This window comes from Papilio machaon, chromosome 5 (assembly GCF_912999745.1).
Source record: "Papilio machaon chromosome 5, ilPapMach1.1, whole genome shotgun sequence".
Taxonomy (NCBI): Eukaryota; Metazoa; Arthropoda; class Insecta; order Lepidoptera; family Papilionidae; genus Papilio; species Papilio machaon.
In genome coordinates, this window is record NC_059990.1 from 2,140,980 (window position 1) to 2,154,807 (window position 13,828).

At 32.3% G+C, this 13,828-nt stretch overlaps 2 protein-coding genes across 2 annotated transcripts; both read left to right on the forward strand.

Moving 5' to 3' along the window:
- The first annotated feature begins 1,636 nt into the window (after positions 1-1,636).
- On the forward strand, positions 1,637-7,781 carry LOC106715664 (cytochrome P450 CYP12A2). The gene is made up of 10 exons (XM_045677952.1): positions 1,637-1,663; positions 1,893-2,005; positions 2,314-2,447; positions 3,288-3,409; positions 3,598-3,714; positions 4,133-4,411; positions 4,558-4,711; positions 5,729-5,941; positions 6,373-6,544; positions 6,879-7,781. The coding sequence occupies exons 2-10, from the start codon at positions 1,930-1,932 to the stop codon at positions 7,034-7,036; spliced, it is 1,425 nt and encodes a 474-aa protein (XP_045533908.1). The 5' UTR covers positions 1,637-1,663; positions 1,893-1,929; the 3' UTR covers positions 7,037-7,781.
- A 1,213-nt stretch (positions 7,782-8,994) lies between these two features.
- On the forward strand, positions 8,995-13,828 carry LOC106715694 (cytochrome P450 CYP12A2). Its single transcript, XM_014509030.2, has 10 exons — positions 8,995-9,116; positions 9,581-9,711; positions 10,327-10,460; positions 10,548-10,669; positions 10,990-11,106; positions 11,482-11,760; positions 11,901-12,063; positions 12,830-13,042; positions 13,176-13,347; positions 13,604-13,828. Exons 1-10 carry the CDS (start codon positions 9,058-9,060, stop codon positions 13,756-13,758), a joined length of 1,545 nt encoding a protein of 514 aa, XP_014364516.2. The 5' UTR covers positions 8,995-9,057; the 3' UTR covers positions 13,759-13,828.

Sequence of the window (13,828 nt, forward strand, 5' to 3'; positions counted from 1 at the left end):
ATGTCGATGTGCTTTTATGTATAAAACTATGTATTTTATATTATAATTGTAAACAAGAAGCAATTAAAAAAATGAATTATATTTGTTTGTTTGGCATTCCAAAGAGGGAAGGAGTATCCGTAACCGTAGAGGGTCGAATACGACGAGGAGTTGGAAAATCTTTTAAAGGTGTGAAGGTGTTTGTTATCTCTGTCTTTTGATTGAAAATGAGAGGGAAAGCAATATTGTTATAAAACATGTTTGATTGCAAATATATACAGTACCATACTTTTGTAAATAATGTCAATTTTATGATAAGACCAGAGTAAACAGTTTTTAATATAAGTAACAAATTGTATAAAAGTAACGAAAGAAACTTCTTTTTCGAGAGGAACTCTAACAAACGGATAAGTCGATTTTGAAATACTTCGGATACAGGAAAACTACGACTTTCTCTTATCACAGGATTTACCAAAGCTCTACAAAAAGTCCAAAACGATAGGGTATAGTTCTAAAGATTTTACAGTCGACCGGCTCCTTTGGGTATCTTTAAATTTATGTCACGTCTGAGAACTACTGAGGCACGTAACTTGCAGGACAAGGGCCAAATTACGATCACCGCCAGCTATACGATTATTACGTCTGATTTACTTTTGAAAGGGGAATAATTTTTCTTGTTGGATTATTTTATATCTGGTCTGGGTGAAAAGAACCTTATTTATTTTGAACCTTTTAACCTTTATTTCTCGCTCAAGCAAAAGCAAATTATTAACGTTAAACGAAGATTTTTAAACGAAATTTGACTCTCTTTTATAAAACAACTGACAGACAAAATTGTGATGATAAGTATTCATTACGAGTATAATTACCTTACTTTGCAAATTACGTTTTATAATGTGAGATAACATTATCGTATAATTTATAGGTATTCATTTAATGATATCGCGGATCATAAACAATAAGAACCAGTTTATAATACACACACACACATACACACATTGCTGGCTATGATTATTTAGATATAAGTGGTTACTACTACGTAATGCAACTTTAAGAAAAAAATAATGAAAAAAAACCTTCGAATACTGGTCAGATACACAACGATTAATCTTACTAATGTTATAAATAATGAAGTTTAGATGGATGGATGGTTGGATAGGTGTTTGTTTTTTAAAAGTTATCTCCAGAACTACTAAACGGATCTTGATGGAATTCAAGAAAATCACAGACTAATTTTATTTCCCGCGCGGATGGAGTCGCGGGCGACAGCTAGTTTTCATTATGCGTGTAGGAAAAATACAGAACTGTAGTTTAACTGATACATACAATTTTGGTTACACATATTTTAATTTTTTTTTGTTAAAACTGAAGGTGTGTAGCTTGCTTTAAGTATCTCGCCCCATTTTACAGTTTTGATAATATTTATTACAATTAACATTGAACAACCATTCGACTTGTAGGCTTATTATTGAAGACGCGTACACATCGGGGATCATCGTGGGTATTTGAAATACGCTTATAAACAGTCATCTGTTGAACAGAATTTTGTTGTAATAAAGTAGTAGTTATTTAAAGTTCTCTTTTCCTATAAGCAAAAATATTTTGACAGCATTACAAAAACAATGAAAAGAGGAAATTTAAAACAACTAATAAATTTATCTGATAATGTTTTAAATAATGCAAAGTAAGTTTTTCTATACATTTTTCACTTTTAACATTTATTTCATCCAGTTTTTTTTTCTTAAAATTTTAACTAATTATTTTTTACTATGGATTTTAATTTGAGACTGTTTTGTATTCTATATATCTGGATTGAATAGGGCGTTGTTCTTGTGTTATAAATGAGGCTGATACTAAGCTATACTACGAAACGATACACCATCATATGACACGACAAATTCGTTTTGTTCTAGATTTGTGTCTACTGTAACTTCTGATGCAACTCAAACGATGAAATCATGGGACGAAATTCCTGGTCCGTCGCAGCTGCCGATCATATCAACATTGCACCACTTTCTTCCTTTAGGTAAGATATCTGTCGAGGGCGTTTATTTCGTGCCCATTTCGAGAAAATGTCATTCGACGCTTTCAATGCAATTAAGTTGAAAAATTGTTATTGCAACATACATGCGTGCCAACTTTTTTGGTGACAGTTTAATGTACGATAGTATATACTAAGTGGGAAGGAAATTTTATTCTTTGACTGTACAAATGTATTGATATAAGGTGATAATTAAAAAGAAATGTACTTGGTTATTGAGCTGTAAAAATACAGAGTAACCACTTAAAGCATTTGTGCAAAGGACTTATTCATTATTATTCTTTTTATCTTAGGTTCTCTGCATAATCTAAGCGGGTATAATTTAATGGACAAGCTGTACAAGACATATGGACCAATCGTGAAGATTCCCGGGATGTTTGGAGCGCAGACCTATGTTATGTTGTTTGATACCGAAAGCATTGCCAATGTAATTTATCAGTCAGCTCATTTATATATAACTATATTTCATCCTTACAGAATAGATCTAATTTAGGTGTGACTAGGCAATAGTCAACCACGTTGCCTCAGTGCGAGTTGGTGGACTTCACACATTTCTTTGAATTTCTTTGCAGATATGTGCAAGTTGCATCACGATGATTTTCTTCAACGTAAGATTGTCGGATAAATGTCCATATTAAAGAATATCATATTGGTATATCGCGGGGATCGATCCTGTACGTTTTAGTTTACGGTCTGGTCGTGTGACGCGCTAATTAACTGCGCCACCGACGCTTACTATTTACATAAATAATAATAATAATAAGTTTATACACAAAATAACATATAGATTTACATGTAAAGGAAGGCTACAAGAAGAATATAAATATACTAGCTGTTGCCAGCGACTCCATCCGCATGGAATTAAAAAAAAAAAGTAGCCTATGATCTTCCAAACTATGATCAACTATGCCAAATTTCATCAAGATGCGTTGAGCTGTTTCAGAGATACAAACATCCATCCATGCATCTAACCTTTCGCATTTATATTAGGAGTGGAATAGTAAGAACTACAATAGTTACGATACTTACAACTACATTACAATACTACGTTACAATACTACGAATAGTTACAACTATTTGACCGGATTAACAATTGCCTTATCAAAATAAATCAATCATTTTTGGTTACAGGGTTTCACTGATAAATTAAGCGACCGTTAGTTTTCTCAGGATATTTATTATGAAAGATACCTTTAGGTTCTATTTATTCCAAATCTACTCCAAATCTATTCCAAATTATTTTAATAAGACATTAAAATGATTTTAGGTTCTTCGAAATGAGAATTTCATGCCGAAGCGACCTGGTTTTGTATCTCTGGAGCACTATAGAAAGGTTTACAAGAAAGAGAAAGGAGAAATAATACCCGAAATCACAGGATTAGGATCTGAGTATGTTTTTACCATAGTTACTGTTTTTTGAATAATTGTGATACTGTAACTTTCTATTTTCTTGACTAATTATTAATGTAAGCACAACCATTATCAACTTTTATAACAGCTAAACGGTTTTACAATAGCATCTTACTTCATTATTGGTCATAATGCACAATAAACAAACCCTTTATTTTTGTTTAAAGTCACGGAGAGGCATGGAAAACGTTGCGTTCTGTAGTCAATCCTATACTAATGCAACCCAAGACAATAAAGTTGTATGCAGCAACAATAGATGAAATAGCTTGTGAAATGGTTGAGAGGTAAGTAAAATAAACGTCTTTGTTTATCGTATTAGTGTAGTTAGTTTCCAATGAGCATACATGATATTTATTTTTGACTAGCTTTCACCCGCGCGGAATTAAAAAAAAACTAATAAATAGCCTGTGTTTTTGCAGAGTACGTTCTACATCTGTGCTAAATTTCATCTAGACCAATTGAGCCGTTTTGGAGATACCTTCAAACAAACATCCATCCATCCATATAAGCATTCGCATTTATAATATTAGTAACATTGTTGCCTATACCGATATTCAATCAAAACACAAAGTAAAATTTACGCTACAACCACGTAAATTCCAAAATTTTCTGGTTTTTATATAGACTTCTCTAAAAATTGCAAGTCGATACAAAAATGGTTTGTATTTTTATTATAAAAATAATTAATGGATTACTTCGCAGAATGAGAGTAAGTCGAGATGATAACGGCATGTTAAAGAGTGATTTGGGAGAAGAAATGAAACTGTGGTCCATGGAGTCGATTGCAGTAATTGCTCTTGGCGGCCGCCTCAATTGCTTAGATCCCAATCTGCCAGAAGATTCTCCTGTGAAGAAACTCATTCATTATGCACATGAGGCTTTTGCTTTGGTGGATAAATTAGATTTCCGACCAAATCTATGGAGATTGTATCCTACGAAATTGTACAAGAAAACTATGAAAGTTCTTCAGGAGCTAGAAGAGTAAGTCAAAATAATTTAAATGTTAAAATAAGTACATGCTTTAACACATTTGCAGTTATGCCGTTTTATTAAGTTTCACTGTATCGTATTGTATTATCTGTAGTAGTTGTAGTCATATTAATATTTTGGTGGAATTTTGATTTTAGTTTGAATAAGTACTTTATCCAAGAAGCCATCAAAAGGTTAAACACTGAAACAAAGTCTGATAACGAGAAAGGAGTATTAGAGAAGTTACTTGAAATCGACGAACACATTGCACATTTAATGGCAAGTGATTTGTTGTTTGCCGGAGCTGATACGGTATGATATATGATTTTATATCTTAAGGTTAAATTGGCTTGTGTACTAGGTTAACAATTTTAATTAAATTGAGTTTTTGATGATTAACTTTTTAAGAAGATGACAAAAAACAGCAAAAAGATTAATAATATCATTAGAAACTAGCGGTGGACGACCGCAACTTCGTTACCGCAGAATAAAAAAAGTGCTTCAGCTACCTTCACGTTAAACTACCGTCAAAATCGGTTCAGCCGTTCCGGAGATTACCCGAAACAAACGTGGTCTTGCGGACATACAAACATATAGCAAGTTTAAAATTTGGTTTGTCGTTATGAAAATGATTTATTGGCTTAACAGTACATTGTACAAAATTAAATTAGTGTTGGGATTTCCATTTAAGTATCCGGTAGGTACTTGTGTTGGCAATTTAACCTGTAAAATCTATGAAATATACAAACACAAAATACAATAAAATAAGTAATATGTGTGCGAGGGTGCGTGCATTGAGTATGTATGTGAGTTCATATATCAGTGCGTTATATATTATCAGCAACGCAAATACATCACGTGTACGAAACACGATTTTTTTCTCCATAATGTATACAGACACTCCAATTTTATTCATATGTATAGACTAGACGTCGCATGTAGCGGGGAATAAAACAAAACTAAGTTCGTAGCCTATGTGATCTTCCGGACTATGTTCTACATCTATACCAAATTTCAACGAGATCTCTGCAGCCGTTCTGGAGACACCTTCTAACAACCATCCATCCATCTATTTGTCCATCCATCCAAAAATTTAATTTTTATATACACGATGAAAATGATTTTTTTATAATGACGACTTTAAATGTCTAAATTATTTTGTGTTTGCAATCTTGAATATCAGAGACATGGATTGATACCAACTTTCAGTAAAGGGAATTTTAAAAACAGAGTTTATCTTTGTAAAGTTGATTTATTTTGATTTTTTATTGGTTGCAGTAAATGCTAAATGGTTGTTTTTCATTTAATAAGTAAGTTAATTTATTACAGACATCACATTCGGTATTACTAATATTATATTTACTGGCAAAGAATCCAGAAAAGCAAACGAAATTGAGAGAAGAGATACTGTCAGGTTCTGATAAGCGGCCATATTTGAAGGCTTGTATAAAAGAAGCGATGAGAATTATGCCTGTAGCTTCAGGAAATATGAGAGAGACGTCGAAGGAGTACAATATCCTTGGTTACCATATACCAAAACATGTAAGTTTCTATTTAATTTCATAAAATCGAGGTTTTATAAATCATTGGACATGACTCTAATTTATATAAAATTAGCTATCGCCCGCGACTCCGTCCGCGCGGAATTAAAAAAGACATATTAAGTATCCTATGTGTTCTTCCAGACTATGTTCTACATATATGCCAAATTTCATTGATATCCGTTCCAGAGATACCTTCAAACAAACATCCATCCATCCATCCATCCATCTAAACATTCGCATTTATAATATGCGTATGATTGTAATATAAGATTACTAAAGCCAAAAACCATAATTGTGAATTTAAGACAGATCACAATAAGGGTGTTATTAGTGTTGTTGGCAACGTTGCTGATGATGATAATGATGACGATGAGTAAGATATCAGATTAAGTCAAAAAAAATAGTAAATATATTTCTTATATCTTTCAGAAAAGTCTACTATTCGCTCATGAGTACACATCTATGATGGAATGTCACTATCCAAGACCGAAAGAATACATTCCAGAGCGTTGGTTGGCGGATAAAGAAGATCCGTTGTACTATGGAAATGCACATCCATTTGCATATAACCCGTTCGGATTTGGTACCCGGAGTTGTATCGGTGTGTTGTGTTTTTGTTAACTAAGCTTACATACTCATATATTCAATGTTTCTACGTTGTTCTTATTTGTATTTATTATTATCCAAATAATGTCGAAAAGTGTTGAAATTATTCTATTTTTAACTAACTTCTAAAAGGAGGTGGCTCACTTTTCGTCTGCATATTTTTGTTAATTAGTAGCCTTCTGGTCGTTTGATTTTTTAAATTAAGCTATATGGAGTAGTTTTAAGTTAAGAATAATGTAATACAAAGAAAAGTTTTCTGATTTTTAGTATTTCTACTAAAATAATATTCGATACTATTTTTTTTAATTAATGGAAAGGTTACCTTACAGGTCGTCGCATAGCCGAATTGGAGATAGAAACATTAGTCACTCGTGTCGTACAGAATTTCGACATGCAATGGTTTGGTGAACCAATGAAGCTGTATCACAGCACTTTGAATTACGTCCAAGCACCGTTTAATTTTATTTTTAAGGATGTACGAATTTAATTCACTACTAAAGATGAAACTAGTTTTTAATATGTAAGAAAACACAATAGCAGTACTTATATTTACGACAAAATTAGGGATTAAGCTATCATTATTTACATTCGAGCTGAAAATTAGTAGGATTATTCGGAAGAACATTATAAGAATCCTGTAAAGTCACCATAGACCCTGCATTAATAAAAAATATATTTAACGCCAACGGTCCCAAAAATGGGCAGACGTTTTCGCGTTATTCGGCGAAATCGTAAGATTAATCAAAAATTACTTGGGACCAAATTGTAGATCCTAAAATTATCTATAAAAACCTCTATTTAATATTTCTTAATGAACCATAATTTTGAGATATTATGGTTCCAATAGTTAAAATGAGTTCGGTCACTTCACATGAAAAGGCACTTAGAAAAATTCGCATAGACCTGAAATTTGATAGGAATGTTCAAAATATATGTGAAACCTTAAAAGTCTCCAGAATGTTAATTATTCTATTAAACATGTATTAACTTCCCACTTCAGACCTTAATAGCATAAGTTAAGTAAAATCTTTCTTGCTAGGTTATGAAGTAAAAGAAACTGGAATCTTGTAGTAGTAATTGGCTACATAAGCCACATGCGAGCACATCAACGCCAATATCGGCCGGGATTACATCATCAGTGAGAGAAACGTCATTGCAAAATTTCAATCCTCTAGGTCCTTTGCAATCGCTGGCTAAATACGACTTCTTCAAATATTTTAACTCTAATATCCATTATAACGGTAGTTTAGGACGTAGAATTAACAATGTAATTTTTTGATAAAACTAATTCATCGAAAAACGCAAAATACCTTATGTTGACATTTTGACCTTTGACCTAATTTTTTTTCTAAATGCGGGGTCGATGGAGACTTTTCACGGTTTACAAATAATGGTTTTCAATTATTCCTACTAATTTTCAGCTCTATGCGAATTACTGTATTTTCTATGTTTAATTTGATCGGGTCACATGTTTACCTAATTTGCAAGCACTTTTATTATGTAATAATTATTGAACGATATTGAAAACAATCGTCTTGGAAACCTGAAAAGAAGTGAGCTAGTAAGACACGTATATAATAAGTTTGATAGTATAAATATCTAAAGAATAATTTATATCGTTAATTTATTTTGTATTGAAATGTTTACTTTTTATTAATATTTATTTACCATTAATAAAAAAATATTTGTCTATATTCTTCAGTTTTTTTTTATTTACTTGAAGGACGCATCATGTAGGACATCCTCATCATATGTACGACTTGTCGGCCTATTTTTTAAATATAATTACTAAATCATAGAAACACACACTTATCTTACTAATATTATAAATGCGAATGTTTAGAAGGATGGATGGATGGATGGATGTTTGCTAGAAGGTATCTCGGAAACAGCTTTACGGATCTTGACAAAATTTAGCACAGATGTATAATATACACAATATACAAATATATGTATAATATATACATAGGTAGTATGGAAGAACACATAGGCTACTTATTACGTCTTTTTCAAATTCCACGCGGACGGAGACAGCTAGCAAAACATATCTTAGAGTGAAGTATTAGGTACTTACATATTTAATAAAATATCACTAATATTACTCATTTAAGTATTTATGATTTATCAATTGAATTTAAAGTGATTGGACGAGAGTATCTATATCGCAGTATTTTGTTTCTATTGTTGAGATTATGTCTGACTGGCTGGTTATTGTCATCCTTATCAATCTCTTAGAAGAAACAAAGATGGCAATATGTTTTATACAGATATCGGGCAGTGAAAACTGACTATTATTCGAATCTATTTATGTGTGTGCGTTCACGGTTATATCAAGGTCGGACACATCAAATACCCGTTACACTGTTTGTTGAAGCATCGTATCTCTTCGACGTGAAAAAAACACATTTAATCTATGTTAATATTTTGATTTAATCTTGTTTCTAAAATTGTTTTTTTTTATTAAATAAGTTTTAATGTAGTTTTGATAGTAAAATAAGTAAAATAAAAATGCAGACATCGAAATTAAGACCGGTTCTAAAGGCTGTTAGTGTTTTGAATAAAGCGAGGTAAGAATCTATTAATACTTGCATAATATGATTTCCTTTGTCTATTGCATTACTTGTTGTTATAAAAAAATGCATACAATCGTCATATATTACTTTGACACTGAGAAACAAATCGACAAAGAATATTAATGACTAGGATTTTTTTACATATTAATTTAATTTTATATTTATTATGAAAATATTTTATTTGTTTATTTAATATATTTGATAATTTAATTTATTTCGAAATTTCGAGTATTTAACAGAGTTTTTAATTTGTAGAGTTACTGTTTTTGAATAATCAAATAAAATAATAAATTTGGTATCACTAATACAGTAAGATATAGAGAGCGAAGTAATTCATTGGTCCAGAGACTGAATAAGTCATTAGTACTAATAAAAATGATACGTTAGCTTTCAATGTTCGATTAATGTAGGCTAATCTGTTATCATGAGTTATTGAATATCTAAACACTTTTGTACAGGTACGTTACATCAGTGAACAATGTTATACCCAATGCCACCGAGTCTGTACAATCACTGAAGTCATGGGACGAAATTCCCGGCCCCTCCAAGTTGCCATTCATATCGTCTTTACATCATTTTCTTCCCATGGGTAAGATTAACATGTGATAAATGCAATCTATCTATATATATAAAAGAAAGTTGTGTTAGTTACACCATTTATAACTCAAGAACGGCTGAATCGATTTGACTGAAAATTGGTGGGCAGGTAGCTTAGAACCAGGAATAGGACATAGGATAATTTTTACCCCGTTTTCTTTTTTTTTTTTATTCTGCGCGGACGGAGTCGCGGGAAAAAGCTAGTATTAATATAATATTTGCTATGATGTACTTGGAACCTTTATGGATATAAAATTTTTAACTTCATCGTTATAGCTTTAGTTTAGAGATTGAGTAAAAAGTCATAGTAACATTTAGATAATACGAAACACTATAAAGTTGTTGGCCGCAAAGTACTGGAATGGCGGCCACGTACAGGTCGACGTAGCGTGGGCAAGCCTTCCGCAAGATGGACCGATGATCTGGTCAAGGTTGCGGGAATATCCTCGGTGCGGGTTGCACAGGACCGATCATTGTGGCGATCTTTGGGGTAGGCCTATGCCCAGCAGTGGACGTTACGAAGCTGAATGGATGGATGGATGATAAAATTGCTTAAATTTCTTTACTTTTAACTGATTATTAATAATTTTTAAGTCATCTAATTCAGGGTCATTTTATAACATTGATGGATTTGAATTATTGGATAAGTTGTATAAAACATATGGACCAATAGTAAGACTTCCCGGACTTTTTGGATCACCGGATATAGTAATAATATATGACGCTGAGAGCATAGCTTATGTAAGTTATTGGCAATAACATTTACTACCGATCTTTTCATCATTATAGATACAAACAATTATGTGACAATATTTTTCATAATTTTAGATTTTACGCAGTGAAAATTTGACGCCAAAACGACCAGGATTTCAATCATTGGAACATTACAGAAAGGAATATAAGAAAAAGTCTGGGAAAGTAACACACGAGATTACTGGCCTAGTAACAGAGTAATTATTTTTCTATTCCTTCTGTTTTAATGTTGTTGAAATAAAAATGTAATTTGCAAGATTTTAAGACAAATATTGGGACAGGTGAAACTAAACAAAGTTTGTAAAAAAGGAACAGTTTTTTGTAATATCCGAAAAATTTACAACAAATCCTTAAAATTAGCAACGAGCAAGCATTACTACTTTTATATATCTACGATAACAATATTAAAATAAAGTTCCGTCACAAGCAGTGCCTTAAGAGTAACTATCTGAAACAGGTGATTTAAAATGACGTGAGATTGAAAAATAATTTATATTTTTTTCACATTTTTTTTCAGTCACGATGAAAAATGGAAAACGCTGCGATCCACAGTCAATCCGATTTTGCTCCAACCTAAGACTATAAAGCTGTACTCAAAAATATTAGATGATGTAGCCAATGATATGATTAAGAGGTGAGTTAAAATATTACGCTTCAATTTCAATAGTCGAAGGAAAATTATAAAGGTAACATAACAAAAACAAAGTTACGAGAAAAAAGGAGAATGAGAAAAAGTTCAATACGTTTATTACGCGAAAGCCAGATTAATTTTTGATCGTCTGATTTGATGAATCACATTCTGAGCCATTTTTATAGGATAAAGTATCGAAGACCGCAGTGTTATTTGATCCACATTTGATTTGATTGATTGGCATAGTTTAGATTTGAGAATTAAAATGAAAACTTGAAATATAAAAATTTTAGACTAGAATGATTCCATTGCATTTTTATATTTAGCTCTATTCAGCTTGTTGTTTTTAGTAACTTGCCTAGATTCATTTATTCACAGAATGAGATTAATTCGCGATGAAAATAACATGTTGAAAGGTGATTTGAGTACCGAAATGAATTTGTGGGCCTTGGAGTCAATCGGTGTGGTAGCGCTCGGCGATCGCCTCAATTGCTTCGACCCTAATCTTCCCGCAGACTCCCCCGTAAGGAAACTCATTCAAATTGTACACGACTTTTTCGCTGTAGCGGATAAATTAGATTTCAAACCGAGTCTTTGGAGAATATATCCAACCAAATCTTACAAGAGGGCTATGAAATTATACGAGGATCAAGAGAAGTAAGTCCAAAAACATAATACTTAAGGATGTTTTTAGCAAATTTTACGAAGATAAAACCAAACCTCATATTCCTCAATTGTACACTCGTAAGCATATCGTGGTACAAATTATTTTTGTTAACTTTTTCTTGACATTTTAGTTTAAATAAATACTTCATCCAAAAAGCGACTGAGGTACTGAAAACTAAAAGAGCGGATAAGGAATCGGAGAACGAAAAGGGAATTTTAGAGAAGTTACTGGAAATAAACGAACATTATGCTTACCTGATGGCCAGTGATTTATTATTTGCCGGCGTGGATACAGTAAGATATCTACTGTTATTCTCTACCTTTTTGTTTCATTTTTATGCAAAGAAGTTAAGTGAAACACAACTAGCTATTGTTTCACAAACAAAGTAATATGTTTAGATATCTGATAAGGTATCTGATATCTATATACCCTGGATCTAAAGAACATTGTCATGAATATGTTTTATCTAATTTACCTTATTTATAAATAAAACCTTATCTGATTTTGCTATGTTTTTATATAGATAGTCGCTATTGTTGCAAGTCACGGAGCATTTTGCGTCATAGCACATGGCACGTCGTTGTAATTTTAATTAATTTCATGTAATCCTAGCGAAACTACTTATTTTTTTAATAGTTGTTAGTGTATTTGGTAGAAACAATTGTAACTAAATTCATCGATCTAAAGAGAAACTCAAGATAAACCAACCAACAAAAAATTAACGCTTTGCACCAAAATAATAGAATGCGAGAGATGTACAAGAAAAGTCTTGACCAGAAGAAATAACAAAACGATGCATAGATAAAGAGAAAGATGCACAAAAAGGAATATAAGGATTTACTTTTAAATTTTAATTTATTTTATGGAATAATTTCTGTATTTATGGAATTAATTCCTTTGGATATTTGTGGGAATTATTATGGAAAGGGATCCGTGAATGCAATCATTTATATGGGTTGATAAAATTCTATCTTATCTGAACCTAGAATAGAATAAGGTAATAAAAGGTATTTTTTTACAAACATCGGTAATTACTGTTATATCTCGTATCTATTACAGGCCGCAAATACGGTAATACCAACTTTTTATTTATTAGCAAAAAACCCGGAAAAGCAAAATAAATTGAGAGAAGAGATATTGTCATGTTCGGAAAAGAGACCATACTTGAAGGCTTGTATAAAAGAAGCGATGAGGATTATGCCAGTGGTGTCTGGAAATTTGAGACAAACATCGAAAGAATACAGCCTTCTTGGGTATCACATACCAAAGCATGTAAGTAGAACGTTGATCCATAAAGCTCGAGTAACTACAAGTTTAGTATCGTCGACTTTCTAATATTTTTTGTCAAAAAAGTCCAAAAAAAAAAACAACAACACGCAATGTGCAATTTTAAAACATATTTCAGTCGCTTTTGACCTTCGCCAATCAACACGTTTCGATGATGGATTGCCACTATCCAAGACCAAACGAGTACATTCCTGAGCGGTGGATGGCAGATAAGGAGGATCCATTGTACCACGGGAACGCACATCCGTTTGCGTTCATGCCTTTCGGATTTGGAACTCGAAGCTGTATCGGTATGCTGTCATCTTCATGTGTCACATTTCTTATGTGATACCTTTTTATAATGGAAATCAAAAAACAAAATAGAACAGAAACCTCTGGCATTTTCCAGTGGTTTAAGAACGAAAAGTGAGCTTCGCTTATCATTTTTGTGACCAGCGTCGTCTTAATGTTGGCATCATTTGTGCAGACAAAAGAAGCACCTTGAGTTGTTTTTATAAATTTATTAGTTTGCTGTTTTTGAGTCGAGTATTTTTTCATATTTTGCAGGTCGTCGCATAGCCGAGTTGGAGATGGAAACATTCGTCGCTCGAGTTGTTGAAAACTTCCAAATTGATTGGTTTGGTGAAGAACCTTTGAAGCAGTATCAGAGCGCATTGAATTATGCCAAAGGGCCATTTAATTTCACCTTTAAAGATATCTAATACTCATGTACATTTCACACTAAGGTTGAATTGAGGTTAAAGGAAATAAAACAAGATTTTTTTACAATAT